Source organism: Scyliorhinus canicula, chromosome 5 (assembly GCF_902713615.1).
Source record: "Scyliorhinus canicula chromosome 5, sScyCan1.1, whole genome shotgun sequence".
In the NCBI taxonomy this organism is placed as follows: Eukaryota; Metazoa; Chordata; class Chondrichthyes; order Carcharhiniformes; family Scyliorhinidae; genus Scyliorhinus; species Scyliorhinus canicula.
Window position 1 is genome coordinate 213,422,860 of NC_052150.1, and position 16,791 is coordinate 213,439,650.

Below are 16,791 nucleotides of genomic sequence, written 5' to 3' on the forward strand. Positions count from 1 at the left end.
CAACACAGGTTGATAGGAGTGGTCAAGAAGGAATACAGCATGCTTGCCTTCATCGGACGGGGTATTGAGTACAAGAGTAGGCAGGTCATGTTACTGTTGTATAGGACTTTGGTTAGGCCACATTTGGAATACTGCGTGCAGTTCTGGTCGCCACATTACCAGAAGGATGTGCATGCTTTGGAGAGGGTGCAGAGGAGGTTCACCAGGACGTTGCCTGGTATGGAAGGTGCTACCTATGAAGAAAGGTTGAGTAGATTAGGATTGTTTTCGTTGGAAAGACGGAGGTTGAGGGGGGACCTGATTGAGGTAGACAAAATTATGAGAGGTATGGACAGGGTGGATAGCAACAAGCTTTTTCCAAGAGTGGGGGTGTCAGTTACAAGGGGTCACGATTTCAAGGTGAGAGGGGGAAAGTTTAAGGGAGATGTGCGTGGAAAGTTTTTTACGCAGAGGGTGGTGGGTGCCTGGAACGCTTTACCAGCGGAGGTGGTAGAGGCGGGCACGATAGCATCATTTAAGAGGCATCTAGACAGGTATATGAACGGGCGGCAACAGAGGGAAGTAGACCTTGGAAAATAGGAGACAGGTTTAGATAAAGGATCTGGATCGGCGCAGGCTGGGAGGGCCGAAGGGCCTGTTCCTGTGCTGTAATTTTCTTTGTTCTTTGTATTATCATCCCCAAACCTGAAACTTGTGGAACTTTCAAATTGCTTATCCTTGTTATGATATTCAGCATTCAAGGAGTCCAGGTAACATTTTAACTAGTCAATTCCACACACAGTAGATGTGCAACCACTGTCCAATACAGCACAGTTGAAGGATTCTGCAACCAACACCCTAATTACTGGCGTAAAACTGCTTGTTAACAGAACAATGCCTTCTTTCTGGTCACTATCTTTTTCCTCTTCTGACTCTTCCATGTCATGTGTTGCTTCACTCTATAACGTGTTGGACAGTTGAAAGCATAATGGCATTGAGAGTCACATCGAAAACATTGATTTATCATACCCCATGCATTTCTGGGGTTCATCTTCCTATTGTAGGTTCTAACTGGGTTTCTGTCTTCATAATTTCCGGGTCCCGATCGCCTTCTATACTCTTGAAACCTGTTTGTAGCCGTGCAATTTTGCCATCCCGTTAGTAGTGTATCTTCCATATTCTGCTTTATTGAGCTATTTGGGTCATTAGAGCCATCGGAATCGAATGTTTCCCCAGAAAGGTTTTTAAAGCTTCTGACATCTGATTGAATAAGGTATCACTGTCCGCAAACTGAACTCCTGTCAAAACCAGGAGCCTATCCATGTTGGTCACTCTAGCACAGTCAAGTAATTTAAAGGCCAACACAGACTGTGGCAATTCCAGGTTGCATTTCTGCAGACTTTTATATTGCCTGCCAAATTTCATTATAGTCTTCCATGGAGAAATCCTCTATTTTCCGGAATCTATTAAAATCTGACCATGCTTCATATGCACTTAACAAGTCATCCTTTTTATAAATCTTATCCATATAACGTAATAGAGTCTAGAGACCTTCTTCTGAGTCTAACTCTTCCAATTCCAGCTCATAAAATACTTTGCTTCAGATTTTACTCTAAGATAGAGAAAGAGCCAATGCCATACCTTGTTTTCTCTTTCCCAAGGCAGTTATCTTAGTCCACATAACTACTGCAGTTCTCCATTGGTCGTACGACCCCCTTTCAGAAAATAAGGGTGGGTAGTCATATCCGGCCATCTTTATCCTAGGTTCAGTCATATATCTTCTTTTTTTTCCTTCTCACTCACTCCTTGTTTTGGTCTGGAAAAGTTGTATCTTTCAACCTTTCACATTTGCACAGCAACCATTCTCTGCTACCATTTGTTAGACATTTAGCTGCTGCTGTATGAAGAGTCAAAGGTACTGCTCCTTTTTACACACACCTTTATTTCATTTTAACAGACTCTGCACAAAACCCTATCTTCACATCACCTGTGAAGAGAGAGAGAGAGAGAGAGAGAGAGATATGGAGCAGCAGGCCAGCAAGTGTAGAGACTGGGGAAGAGTTTGAGACTAGCACAGAGGGAGACCACAAAAGAAAATGCTGGAAAATCTCAGCAGGTCTGGCAGCATCTGTAAGGAGAGAAAAGAGATAATGTTTCGAGTCCAGATGACCCTTTGTCAAAGCTCAAACATGAGCTTTGACAAAGGGTCATCTGGACTCGAAACATTAGCTCTTTTCTCTCCTTACAGATGCTGCCAGGCTGTTGACATTTCCAGCATTTTTTCTTTTGGTTTCAGATTCCAGCAGCCGCAGTAATTTGCGTTTATATTTATTTTAGCAAAGAGGGAGAGCAGGCAAAGACAAGATCTCAGAAGGTCTGGAGTGCGTTTGCTTCAATGCCACAAGTATAACAGGTAAGACAGATGAACTTAGAGCTTGCATTAATGTTGGGAATTATATTACTGTTGCTATTATGGAGACATGGTTACAGGAAGGACAGGACTGGCATCTTAATGTTCCAGTATATCGATGTTTTAAATGAGACAGAGGGGGTCACAGAAAGGGTGGGGAAGTTGCATTACTGGTTAGGCAATATATTACAGCTGTGATGAGGGACGATATCTTGGAGGGATCCTGCAGTGAGGCATTGAGTAGACATCACGAATAGGAAGGGGAGCAATCACAATGTTGGGGTTGTACTATAGGCCTCCCAACAGCCAGCGGGATACAGATATGTAGTGAGATTCTGGAAAGAAGTCAAAATAGCATGGTTGTTGTGGTGGGTGATTTTAAGTTCCCTCATATTGACTGGGACTTCCTTAGTGCCAAAGGTTCGGATGCAAGACAATTTGTTAAGTGTGTCCAAGAGGAATTTTTGAACAGTATGTTGATAGTCCAACCAGGGAGGGGCTAAAAGCAGCCATGAAATGGTATTGGCAAGCAGCGTCAAGGAACATTCCAAGGCCTTTTATACATATAAGGAGCAAGAGGGAAGCTAGGGAAAGAGTAGGCCCACTCAAGGATAAAGGAGGGAGGTTATGCATGGAGTCAGAGAAAGTAGGTGAGATCCTTAATGAGATACTTTGCATCGGTATTCACCAAGGAGGGACATGACGGATGTTGAGGTTAGGGATGGGTGTGTGAATGCTCTAGGACATGTTAGCATAATGAAGGAAGAAGTGTTTGATATCTTAAAATGCATTAAGGTAGTCAAGTCCGCTGGGCTAGATGGGATATATCCCAGGTTATGTGTGGGAGGCAAGAGAGGAAAAGCTGGGGCCTTAACAGATATCGTTGCATCAGCTTTGACCACATGCAAGGTTCCAGAGGACTGCAGAATAGCCAATGTTGTCCCATTGTTTAAGAAGGGAAGCAGGGATAATCCAGGTCATTATATACTGGAGAGCCTGACATCAGTGGAGGGGAAGCTGTTGGAGATAATACTGAGGGACAGGATTTATTCACACTTAGAAGGCAACATGGTTTTGTGTGGGGAAGGTCATGTCTTACCAACTTGAAAGCGTTTTTGAGGAGGTGGCACAATTAATTGATGAGGGAAAGACTGTGGCTGTCATCTACATGGACTTTAGTAAGGCTTTTGACAAGGTCACTCATGGCAGACTGGTACAAAAGGTAAAGTCGCATGGGATTTGGGGTGTGATAGCTAGATGGATAAAAAACTGGCATGGCAACAGGAGACAGAGAGTAATGTTGGAAGGGAGTTTTTCAGACAAAAGATCTGTACCTAGAGATCAGTTCTGAGACCACTGTTTTTTATAAATGATCTGGAGGAAAATGAAGATGGTCTGATTAGCAAGTTTGCAGATGACACGAAGACAGGTGGAGTTGCAGATAGTGAAGGTGACTCTCAGAGAACACAGCACAATATAAATAGATTGGAGAGTTGGGCAGAGAAATGGCAGATGGAGTTCAATCCGGACAAATGCAAGGTGATGCACTTTGGAAGATCAAATTCAGGTATATAGTATAAATGGCAGAATCCTTAGGAGCACTGACAGAGGGATCTGGGCATTCAGGTCCATAATTCCATGAAAGTGGCAATGCAGGTGGGTAAGGTGGCCAAGGAGGTATATAGCATGCTTGCCTTCATCCGCCGGGGTATTAAGTGCAAGAGTTGGCAGGTCATGTTACAATTGTATAAAACTTTAGTTTGGCCACATTTGGAACATTGCGTGCAGTTCTGCTCGCCACACTACCAGAGGGTCGTGGATGCTTTGGAGAGAGTGCAAATACCAGGATGTTGCATGGTCTGGAGGGTATAAGTTCTGAGGAGAGATTGAATAAACTCGGATTATTTTTGTTGGAAAGACGGAGGTTGAGGGGAGACCTGGTTGAGGTCGACAAAATTACGAGAGGTATAGACAGGATGAATAGTCAGAAGCTTTTCCCAGGGTGGAAGATTCAATTAGAAGGGAACACAGATTAAAGGTGAGAGAGATAAAGTTTAGGGGAGATGTGCAGGAAAAGTTTTTCATGCAGAGGGTGTGGGTGCCTGGAATGCATTGCCAGTTGAGGTGATGGCGGCAGGCATGATGGCAACGTTTAAGATGTATCTTGATAAGACACATGAATGGGCGGGGAATGGTGGGCCGAAGGGCCTGTTCGTGTGCTATAATGTTTTGTTCTGGTCGAGGGTGAAGCCTCCGAGCTGTGAAGCCTCGATCTCGGATGGGCTGACATCATCGGATGGAGAACCTGTGGGAGAATGGACATGTGGTCAATGCGAGGATGAATCATTATTCTGGCATGAACACACTTGAAAGGTCATCTGGGTGGGGTCTGGTGGATACTCAACTCTGCGCAGGCCAATCTCGAAATCGTTGACCACTCTCACGACATTCCAGGACCCGCCTGCTCCTCGTAGGGGGTGAGGACTCTGATGTCCGGGACCCTGCTCTTTCTTGTCTGTTATGTGTGAGCTTCTCCTGTGGGGACAGAGAGAGGGCATTGTGAACTGCAGGCTTCATCCATCACACACACATGTCATCTCACCCACGCGGCTCAGTGGAGGTAATGTAGCTTCTTACTGCACTGGGTGGCAGTCCTCCTGGTGACATTCCCCACGTTGATGGCCATTGCCTCTCAGGCAGCATTGGCTGCCGCGTCAGGAGAACAGGGTATCCCATTTGGACTCTACCACGCCCAACAGTCTGGCCAGGTCGTGAGTGGGTCTGCGCAGTGGAATGGCTGCGTACTGTCTGGGATTTGCCCTGCAGGATCGGTTTAGCTCATTAGTGGGGAGCTTCTGGGCGCGATCCAGGCGAATAACGGGACATAAATTTCCCACATGAAGCCTGTGGGCACTATTACTAGCCCCATTGGCTTTAGGTACCGGTAGCAGTCTCGCCGGCTCAGCCGTGGGAAGCACGGCAATTTTGCTCGCTACCACGCTTAGAAACGTTTCCGTTAGATCTCGCCCACAGAGATTTTACAGCATGGAAAGAGGTTTTTCGGCCCATCGTGCACATGCCTCTATAAAACACCTAACTACGCTCAATCTATTTTCCAACACTTGGTCTTGTCCGCTCTGGCATTTCAAGTGCTCATCTAATAAATACTTCTTAAATCTTGTGAGCTTTCCCACCTCTACGGCCCTTTCAGGCAGTGGTAGCAGTTCCTGATTGACTGAGTCAAAAGCCTTGGTTAGATCGATGAAGGCCATGTAGGGTGGTTGATGTTGCTCCTAGCATTTCTCTTGAAGTTTCCTCCCCAGAAAGTTTAACCATTGCCATCTTCCCTCAGCTGCCCTTAGCCTGCTCTTTGGGTCTCTTGCAGGACAGCTACATCAATGATGTAAAGTGCCTGAGTTCACAGGCCGCAAGGGCATCTTCCGTTCCAGTTGATTGCTTTTCTCATTATCCATGTGACTATGTACATTTGAGGTTCCAAAATTGAGGTTAACTTTGATTTTCTGACCGCAGGTAGACTAGTCTGCTGGATGTAATTTTTCCAGCCAGGTTGGGGACGGAATAGACTATTTTTAGGTCACCTGTTCTTGCCCTTTCCCCATGAGGGGTGAGAAGGGTGGATCCTGAAGCGGACTGCTCAGTTATGAAGAAAGCTGCCGAAATTCTCCTGTTCCTATTCCAAGAGCAGGATGACTGAATCAAACTCCACCGCTCACTTGCCAGTTTGAAAGTAGGGACACGGTCCTGTCCCCGTCACCTCTCGCCGCATGGCTTGGCTGTGTGTGGGGGGTGTGCTGGTTTCCTTGAGGTAAACTCCTGGTGCGGGACATCTTTTAACATGAGTGCCGTTGCACAGGGGATGGGACAATTGGGCGCGGCCGTTTGGACGCAGCCGTTTGGGCGCCATGGGACAATTGGGCGCAGCCAATTTGGCGCGGCCGTTTGGGCGCAGACGACAGAAATTCTTTTAGTTTTTGTGGCTAGTAACTTGTTGCAAATTGTTGCAAGTAAATTTAAAAACCTTAAATTAGTTCATTTAGTTTAGTTCATTTGGTGATTATGAGCAAGGCTCAAGTACTCAAATTTTCAAATTTAAGAACACTTTCATGTATTCTTTTATCTTTATTGTAAATTAAAAACCTTAAATTAGTTAATTTAGTTAAAAACCTTAAATTAGTTAATTTAGTTAAAAACTAAGTTAAAAAACCTTTAGTTTAGTTCATTTGGTAATTATGAGCAAGGCTCCTCAAGTACTCGATAGCATCCATGTTTTCAAATTTAAGAACAGTTTCATGTATTCTTTTATCTGCATCTCTATACTTTTTTAGTTTTTGTGGCGGTTCATGGCCGGCTAGTAACCTTTCATAATATGCATCTCTACCTTTCTGTACTTTACGCAGGCCATCAATTAGTTTCCATATGGTGGGATGATGCATGCCAAGTTCATATTTCAATCGACGGTGGGCTGCCTCCGCATTATTGTTTGTGCGGTCTTCCCCGTTTAATGTTCTCTGATAAAGGTTCCAAATCTCAGGGTGAAATAAAGGTGTTCGTCTACCATTTCCTCGTCTATTCAGACGACCAACATATGTATCTTCAAACCAGTTGAGTAAATCTTGAAGTTCTTGCGGCAGTTGGGTCGCTAAAGCATCCAGATATTCATCGATTTTGTTCAAAGGTACAAAGGCAATGGCAATAATCATTTTAGCTTTTAACGCGAAATCTGGATCAGTGTTATACAAACTACGGAACCCCATACTAGCTAGATGTTTTTGCATATTTTGAGCTAAATGAAAAAAACATCCTTTTATTTGAACATCAGGGAATATGTCTTTCATAGCACTGTGCGCAGCTTGTTCATAATCACAGACGATTGAACTGGGTTTCAAGTTGGGTTCGATTTCTTTCAATAATGCGAACATTCTCGTATATGTGGTGCGTTGCTTGTTGGGCAAAAGAGCATAAACCGTAGGAGTAACTCCTCCGTGTTTTTTTACCATAATTACATATATCTGAGAAAAGAGGCTGGGAGCAATACTGAATGTGCCATCTGCAAACCGCATATCAGATGTCAATAAGTGCTGTAGCCAGCTCTGTCTTCCGAAGATTAATATCCGGTCGTGACCTGGTCCGCTATCACAAAGTAAAAAATTTTCTTCCACTCCTGGTTGAGGGACATATATCCTGTAGCATTCTGGCACAATCAATTGTTGTAAATCACTTGGATTGGTGGGGGCGTTCAATACATAATTACGCTTTCTGCTTATCATTCTCCTCAAAGCAGATATATTAGGAATGGCTGGTAGACTAGCTTGGGATATGTCTGTCAAACATTCATTAACAACTACAGTCGGTGCCTCAAGGGTTTCCTGTGCTCTCTTTTTTATTTTCATTTTCACGAGTGCAACCTCTACTTGTGCAGCAGAAGCATCATGCGAATGGCTGTTCAGCTGCCTCACCACGTTTGCAGCTTTAGTATGGAGACGTGCTTTGCACCGGTTTTTTTTGCTCACAACGCCAAAATTTCACTTCGCTGTCACCTTTGCTTGTTTTGTCAAAGACGTAAAGGAATCCGTTATGAACAAATTTTTCTTTACCACGTTTCGTTGATACTGCCTCAGCCATCATATGGGTATGCGAATTGGTTTAGTTACAAAATATATAAAAAGATGGTGATAGAACGCACCAGCACCCAACTCAACGCACCCGCAGCCAACTCAATTGAGGCTAATTCACAAATAAAGAAATGTTATTTTGGTGCCAAAACGTCAATAATGCCAATATATAAACAGATGGTGATAGAACGCACCCGCACCAGCAGCCAACTCACCTGAGGCTAATTCACAAATAAAGAAATGTTATTTTGGCGCCAAAACGGCCGCGCCCAAATGGCTGCGCCAAAACGTACCTAACCCCGTTGCACATCACCCAAGGCACAGTCCTTGGCAGAGGGTTGGTCCAGTTCCAATGGCAAGGGAGTCTCATAGAACATAGAACACTACAGCGCAGTACGGGCCCTTCGGCCCTCGATGTTGCGCCGACCTGTGAAACCATCTGAAGCCTATCTGACCTACACTATTCCATTTTCATCCATATGTCTATCCAGTGACCACTTAAATGCCCTTAAAGTTGGCGAGTCTACTACTGTTGCAGGCAGGGCGTTCCACACCCCTACTACTCTCTGAGTAAAGAAACTGCCTCTGACATCTGTCCTATATCTCTCACCCCTCAATTTAAAGCTATGTCCCCTCGTGTTGGTCATCACCATCCGAGGAAAAAGACTCTCACTGTCCACCCTATCTAACCCTCTGACTATCTTATATGTCTCTATTAAGTCACCTCTCAGCCTTCTCCTCTCTAACGAAAACAACCTCAATTCCCTGAGCCTTTCCTCGTAAGACCTTCCCTTCATACTAGGCAACATCCTAGTAAATCTCCTCTGAACCCTTTCCAAAGCTTCCACATCCTTCCTATAATGTGGTGACCAGAACTGCACGCAGTACTCCAGGTGTGGCCGCACCAGAGTTATGTACAGCTGCAGCATGACCCTGTGGTTCCGAAACTCAATCCCCCTGCTTATAAAGGCTAGCACACCATATGCCTTCTTAACAGCCCTATTAACCTGGGTGGCAACTTTCAAGGATTTATGTACCTGGATGCCGAGATCTCTCTGTTCATCTACACTACCAAGAATCTTGCCATTAGCCCAGTACTCTGCATTCCTGTTACTCCTTCCAAAGTGAACCACCTCACACTTTTCCGCATTAAACTCCATCTGCCACCTCTCAGCCCAGCTCTGCAGCTTATCTATGTCCCTCTGTATCCTATAACATCCTTCAGCACTATCCACAACTCCACTGACCTTCGTGTCATCTGCAAATTTACTAACCCATCCTTCTACACCCTCTTCCAGGTCATTTATAAAAATGACAAACAGCAGTGGCCCCAAAACAGATCCTTGCGGTACACCACTAGTAACTGAACTCCAGGATGAACATTTGCCATCAACCACCACCCTCTGTCTTCTTTCAGCTAGCCAATTTCTGATCCAAACCGCTAAATCACCTTCAATTCCATACTTCCTTATTTTCTGCAATAGCCTACCGTGGGGAACCTTATCAAACGCCTTACTGAAATCCATATACACCACATCAACAGCTTTACCCTGATCCACCTGTTTGGTCACCTTCTCAAAAAACTCAATAAGGTTTGTGAGACATGACCTACCCTTCACAAAACCGTGTTGAGTATCGCTAATCAACTTGTTCTTTTCAAGATGATTATAAACCCTATCTCTTATAACCTTTTCCAACATTTTACCCACAACCGAAGTAAGGCTCACAGGTCTATAATTACCAGGGTTGTCTCTACTCCCCTTCTTGAACAAGGGGACAACATTTGCTATCCTCCAGTCTTCCGGCACTATTCCTGTCGACAAAGACGACATAAATATCAAGGACAAAGGCTCTGCAATCTCCTCCCTGGCTTCCCAGAGAATCCTAGGATAAATCCCATCTGGCCCAGGGGACTTATCTATTTTGACATTTTCTAAAATTGCTAACACCTCCTCCTTTTGAACCTCAATTCCATCTAGCCTGGTCGACTGAACCTGAGTGTTCTCCTCGACAACATTGTCTTTCTCCAGTGTAAACACTGACGAAAAATATCCATTTAATGCTTCCCCTATCTCCTCTGATTCCACACACAACTTTCCACTACTATCCTTGATTGGCCCTAATCTTACTCGAGTCATTCTTTTGTTCCTGATATACCTATAGAAAGCCTTAGGGTTTTCCTTGATCCTATCCGCCAACGACTTTTCGTGTCCTCTCCTCGCTCTTCTTAACTCTCCCTTTAGGTCCTTCCTGGCTAACTTGTAACTCTCAAGTGCCCTAACTGAGCCTTCATGTCTCATCCTAACATAAGCCTTCTTCTTCCTCTTGACAAGTGCTTCAACTTCCTTAGTAAACCACGGCTCCCTTGCTCGACAACTTCCTCCCTGCCTGACAGGTACATACTTATCAAGGACACGCAGTAGCTGTTCCTTGAAAAAGCTCCACATTTCGATTGTACCCATCCCCTGCAGTTTCCTTCCCCATCCTATACCTCCTAAATCTTGCCGAATAGCATCATAATTGCCTTTCCCCCAGCTATAATTCTTGCCTTGCGGTATATACCTATCCCTGCCCATTGCTAAAGTAAACATAACCGAGTTGTGATCACTATCACCAAAGTGCTCACCTACATCTAAATCTAACACCTGGCCGGGTTCATTACCCAGTACCAAATCCAATGTGGCCTCGCCCCTTGTTGGTCTGTCTACATACTGTGTCAGAAAACCCTCCTGCACACACTGCACAAAAACTGACCCATCTATAGTACTCGAACTATATTATTTCCAGTCAATATTTGGAAAGTTAAAGTCCCCCATAACAACTACCCTGTTACTCTCGCTCCTGTCAAGAATCATCTTTGCAATCCTTTCCTCGACATCTCTGGGACTATTCGGAGGTCTATAGACAACTCCCAACAGGGTGACCTCTCCTCTACTGTTCCTAACCTCGGCCCATACTGCCTCAGTAGACGAGTCCTCAAGCGTCCTTTCTACCGCCGTAATACTTTCCTTGATTAACAATGCCACACCCCCCCCTCTTTTACCATCTTCTCTGTTCTTACAGAAACATCTAAATCCTGGAACCTGCAACAACCATTCCTGTCCCTGCTCTACCCATGTCTCCGAAATCGCCACAACATCGAGATCCCAGGTACCAACCCATGCTGCAAGCTCACCCACCTTATTCCGGATGCTCCTGGCGTTGAAGTAGACACACTTCAAACCAGCGTCCTGCTTGCCGGTGCCCTCTTTCGAACTTTTAACCCTATCCCTGACCTCACTACTCTCAACATCCTGTACACTGGGACTACAATTTAGGTTCCCATCCCCCTGCTGAATTAGTTTAAACCCCCCCGAAGAGCACTAGCAAATCTCCCCCCCAGGATATTGGTACCCCTCTGGTTCAGGTGAAGACTATCCTGTTTGTAGAGGTCCCACCTACCCCAGAATGAGCCCCAATTATCCAGGAAACCAAAACCCTCCCTCCTGCACCATTCCTGTAGCCACGTGTTCAACTCCTCTCTCTCCTTATTTCTCACTTCGCTAGCACGTGGCACGGGTAACAACCCAGAGATAACAACTCTGTTTGTTCTAGCTCTCAGCTTCCACCCTAGCTCCCTGAATTTCTGTCTCAAATCCCCATCTCTCTTCCTACCTATGTCGTTGGTACCTATGTGGACCACGACTTGGGGCTGCTCCCCCTCCCCCTTAAGGATCCCAAAAACACGATCAGAGACATCATGAACCCTGGCACCTGGGAGGCAACATACCAACCGTGAGTCTCTTTCGTTCCCACAGAACCTCCTGTCTGTTCCTCTAACTATGGAGTCCCCAATGACAAGTGCTCTGTTCCTCTTCTCCCTTCCCGTCTGAGCAACAGGGACAGACTCTGTGCCAGAGACCTGCGCCCTATTGCTTACCCCTGGTAAGTCGTCCCCCGCAACAGTATCCAAAACGGTATACTTGTTATAGAGGGGAACGACCACAGGGGATCCCTGCACTGCCTGCCGGTTCCCTCTCCCTCCCCTGACGGTAACCCATCTACTTTCTTCTTTTACCTGAGGTGTGACTACCTCCCTATAACTCCTCTCAATAACCTCCTCCGCCTCCCGAATGATCCGAAGTTCATCCAGCTCCAGGTCCCTAATGCGGCTCTCGAGGAGCTGGAGTTGGGTGCACTTCCCGCAGATGTAGTCAGAAGGGATACTAGAGGTGACCCTTTCCTCCCACATTCTGCAGGAGGAACATTCAACTGCCCTAGCCTCCATTCCCACTGGACTAACTTCCCAACAACTGAAAAATAAAAAAAATAAAAAGCTTGTTAGTTTAGCAATCCAACGGACAGAGCTTTTTTTTTGGTTAGAGGAGGAGGATGGGTGGGAGACACTACGTAAGTAGTGTTTCGGGTAAAGCTGTCACTCGAGAACAGCCCCTTCACAAACCACCTTCAACTTATGCTGACCGCACTGCACGTATGCAAATCTCCCCGGAACAGCCAATCAGAAGCTCTGCTGCCCTCTGCTGGATGCTCACCTTCCGTCGAACTCCTCAGGTCACTGATGCAGGTGCACCTTCAACTTACGCTGACCGCACTGCACGTATGCAAATCTCCCCGGAACAGCCAATCAGAAGCTCTGCTGCCCTCTGCTGGATGCTCACCTTCCGTCGAACTCCTCGGGTCACTGATGCAGGTGCACCTTCAACTTACGCTGACCGCACTGCACGTATGCAAATCTCCCCGGAACAGCCAATCAGAAGCTCTGCTCTGCTGCCCTCTGCTGGATGGGGATTGTCCTACTGCTGTTGCCTTCATCTGCCATCGCAGCCGTTGATACCATATGGGCTTCCGCCTGATCCACTGTTGAGGTCTTGTTAGGATTGCTCTTTGTCTGGATTCACTCCTCCGGTGTTACCGTCATGGGTGACCCTGCCAGGGGCTTAAGACTCCCGATGGCATTGCTCTTGGGATTAACAGAACGTTCAGCCTCTATTATGGCAAGGTAGCAATCCAAGGAAATGATAGCCGTGCTGTGTTGAAAAGTTTGGAAATAATTGTATTCATCTTCTTTTGGGAGTTAACAGTTTGATACTTGAATTACTTCCAACAATATTAACTCCTTGCAACTTTGCTGATAGGCTGTAAATAATACTGAAAATGCATTGGTCACAGCTGATGTTAAATGCTCGGGTATTCCAAATCCCAGAAGAGAAACTTGAAATGCCTGCACTCAACTATATTTTGCAATTTGGTATAATGTGAGAAAAGGTGCAAAGAGCAGTGAAAGCGTACCCCGCGAAAGATGTCCGAGACATTTCTTGCGATGATTTTGAACATAAACGTTTATTAAACAAAAAAACACACAAAAAAGTCAACTAGTAATACACTTAACTACCCTAATGGCTATAAATAGTGGGCGGGTTTTTACGCCCCGCCACACCAGTCTTATGGTGCATCGCGTCCCCGCCAGCAATGGGATTCTCCGTCCCGTCAGCTGGCCAATGGTGTTTCCCATTATGCGCAGCCCCACACCGTCGGGAAATCCCCGGGCGTGGGTGCGTTGCCGGCGTAACGGAGAATCCGTACAGTGGAGAATCCAGCCCAGTATCTTTAAATTTTACCCACTTCCAAATCCCTCCATTTTCCTAACTTCAGAGCTAAACCATCTCAAACAACATCCCATACGTCTTAAAACTATAGACAAAATCCAGGGATACCACACCCAGCTCTTCTATCTTTCGGATTGATTCAGACTTAAGATAGAATAACTGATTTCTCAAAGAGGCTTTTCTCCAAGCAGTTTGTTGGGAGTTGACACAGCTTCCTGTTGTGGGCTGAGTTCTCAGAAACAGCTTGCACCAGGTGAACCCTGATATGCTGGCTTCCCTGCTCTGATTTAAGTCATCCAGATTCGAAACATTAGCTCTGTCTTCGCTCCACAGCTGCTGTCAGACCTGCTGAGATTTTCCAGCATTTTCTGTTTTTATCATTCTTAATTATCTTTAAAATGTAATTATGAAATTCACACCTCATCACTTTCTTTGAACATTAAACATTTGTATTTACCCTTTGGCATTCTATCCTCCATTGTTGCCAACTTGCCTTCGGTAAATATGTGTTTACAGTGTGGCTAGGCTTATCAACATATCAAAACATGTGTTCCACCAACCCAGCCAACCTGTCTACAGTTTCAATTTTAAAAAATTGTTTCTTAAAAACATATAACCATCAGAACATATTCCCAACTATTGGATTTCCTTGCTTTTCATTTTATCACAATTTCCTGACACATGGAATAGGATAATAACCTGATACCTTACATCAAAATAGAACATTAAAGGCAGATTCTGGAGTAAGCCTAACTGGGATAAAATTTCAGGTTTAATGATAAAGCTGCAAACGTTTGCTGTTGTCAATCTCACCACGGGCCCCCATGAGGTTACATTGTAGAGCAAACCATCTGGAATCCAGGGGACGATAAACACCATAAGAAGTCTCTCAAAAGGATTGACGTTTCTTCCTGGATTGAGTCACACGAAGGTTAGTAAAACTTTATCTAAGGCACATAGGGTGTCTGGGTTACGACCCACATAAGTAATGTAAAGGATGCCCGAAACGTCTCCCGAAACTTAGTGGTACTTTCGACAGGGTGCTCTGAGATGCTGTCGCTTTCATCGGTCTGTAACGTTATCGCTTGCGCAAATGTCACCAATCTATTTTAGATTTTCGGCTGAGTAAAGCAAAGTACGTCAATGATTTAGCATTCGGGACAGACCGGGGTGCAAGGCAAAATCGAAGACTACAGCAGGGGACTGGGGGACACAGCCCCAGCCATTGACTTTCCCACGAACTTTTACTCCGATCTTTTGAAACCCGTTTTTTGGACAAAGTATCTGGATGCGTGATTCAGACAGATCTCCTTGGAATCCGCACCTTGCCGATGCTTAACTTTTACATTTAGACCCTTTTCCTTTTTTGCGTTCCTTCCGATTGCTACAGATTTGAAAGCAGGTAAGTTTCGTTTGTCACAGAACTACAGATTTATGGCTGAATTGGGTGAGAGCAGAAATATGTACACGTCGGTTAGTTTAAGAAAAAGATTCAAATTGGGACGGACGCATTGGCAGATTTTGCTGAAAATGGAGTTTGTGAAAACCTGGACGTAAAATTTCAAGCTGCACTTTAAAAATAAAAATTCAAGTTAGTTGCATGTTGCGACGAATACTATTATCTATGTGTTATCAAGGAGTGGTTCTACAAATGGACATGTCGGAGAGATAAGCGGAGACAGCTGATTCTATTTTTAATACATTGCTGCAACTCGGAGTGGAAGGCGTGATGATTGACGACTTTTGTGTGACCTCGAGGGGAATAGCGCTCTGAACTGTACCAGAAAGAACGGTTCCCATGACCTTCAAAGTATAAGACTTCTTTTTACTTTCCATTCTAGACCCGAGGATGGATTTCGGCGGAGCCCCCAGGTTTTTAACCCGGCCCAAGGCGTTCGCCGTCTCCACCGGCAAGGATGCTACCCTCGCCTGTCAGATCATCGGCAACCCGGTGCCACTGGTGGTGTGGGAGAAGGACAAGGCGCCCGTGAGATCGGGGGGGCGCTTCAAGACGGCGGAGGACGGCGACCTGTACAAGCTAACCATCTACGACCTGTCCACTGGCGACAGCGGCCAGTACATCTGCAGGGCCAACAACACGGTGGGCGAGGCGTACACGGCGGTCAGCCTGCAGGTGGGCGTCGAGGCGGCGTCCGGAGCCCCCTCCTTCACGCTCAGGCCCTGCTCCCTCAGGGTGTGCCTGGGCGACGACGCCAGCTTCTCCTGCAAGGTGGAGGGCAACCCCCCGCCGTCCATCCACTGGGAGAAGGACGGCGTGAGTGTGGGGGGAGGAGGAAACGGCGGCGGCTGCAACCGCTACTCGGTGGAGACGGCCCTCGACGGCAGCACCCTCAAAATCTACTGCGTCAGGTTTTCGGACGGCGGCGCCCTGCTGTGCAGGGCCCTCAACCCGCTGGGCGAGAGCCAGGCCGTCGCCGCCTTGGCCGTCCTCTCCCCGGATGGCGCCGCCCATCCTCCTCACCCGGCCGCGCCCGAGTCCTTCAAGCCCTCCCTGCTGTCCCAACTGCAACAGAGGCGGGCCCAGATGCGCGGGCCGGACATCCTCACCTCGGACGCCTCGCCTGCCCCGGCCGGCCACCCCCTCTGGCGAGATTACGAGAAGGCGGGAAGCTGCCGCTCGCCCCACGCGCCGCTGCCGGCCGCGTGCGCAGGCGCGGGCCCGGGCGCGAGCTCGGCGGTTGGCTGGGCCCGCACGTGCACCGTGACCGAGGGCAAACACGCCAAGCTCAGCTGCCAGGTGACGGGCAAACCCAAACCGGAGATCGTGTGGAAGAAGGACGGCGAGGCCATCTGCTCGGGCCGCCGGCATGTCATTTTCGACGACGACGAGGACAACTTCGTGCTGAGGATCCTCTACTGCAAACTGAGCGACAACGGGCGCTACACCTGCACCGCCTCCAATTTGGCCGGGCAGACTTACAGCTCGGTGCTGGTCATCGTCAAAGGTAAATTAGCATTTCGTTATAAATTCTGCTTCATTGTGATGATGAATCAAATCATTACATTTATGTCTCCAAGCGCTTTACAGCTAAATGGACCACATAACTTGTGTGACAACCAATCTGAGCACAGCAAGCTCCCACTAGCACCAGCCTCCCTTCTGAACTCCACTGTCGGTATTTGCAGAACATGTGGACTGCAG

General features: G+C 46.6%; 1 protein-coding gene and 1 long non-coding RNA gene across 4 annotated transcripts in view; one reads left to right on the forward strand and one right to left on the reverse strand.

Moving 5' to 3' along the window:
• Positions 1–4,325: 4,325 nt before the first annotated feature.
• On the reverse strand, positions 4,326–16,281 carry LOC119966564. Its single transcript, XR_005460797.1, has 3 exons — positions 16,197–16,281; positions 4,795–4,924; positions 4,326–4,694 (listed from the first exon to the last, which is right to left on the reverse strand). It is a non-coding gene; the product is annotated as an uncharacterized LOC119966564 (long non-coding RNA).
• The window catches only part of obscnb (obscurin, cytoskeletal calmodulin and titin-interacting RhoGEF b), an 896,193-nt gene continuing 894,079 nt past the window's right edge, over positions 14,678–16,791 (forward strand). For all 3 annotated transcript variants that reach the window (XM_038798455.1, XM_038798456.1, XM_038798458.1), the window contains exon 1: positions 14,678–16,594. In XM_038798455.1, the coding sequence (XP_038654383.1) occupies positions 15,478–16,594 (1,117 nt within the window). In that variant the 5' untranslated portion in view covers positions 14,678–15,477. The remainder of the gene's footprint in view (positions 16,595–16,791) is intronic.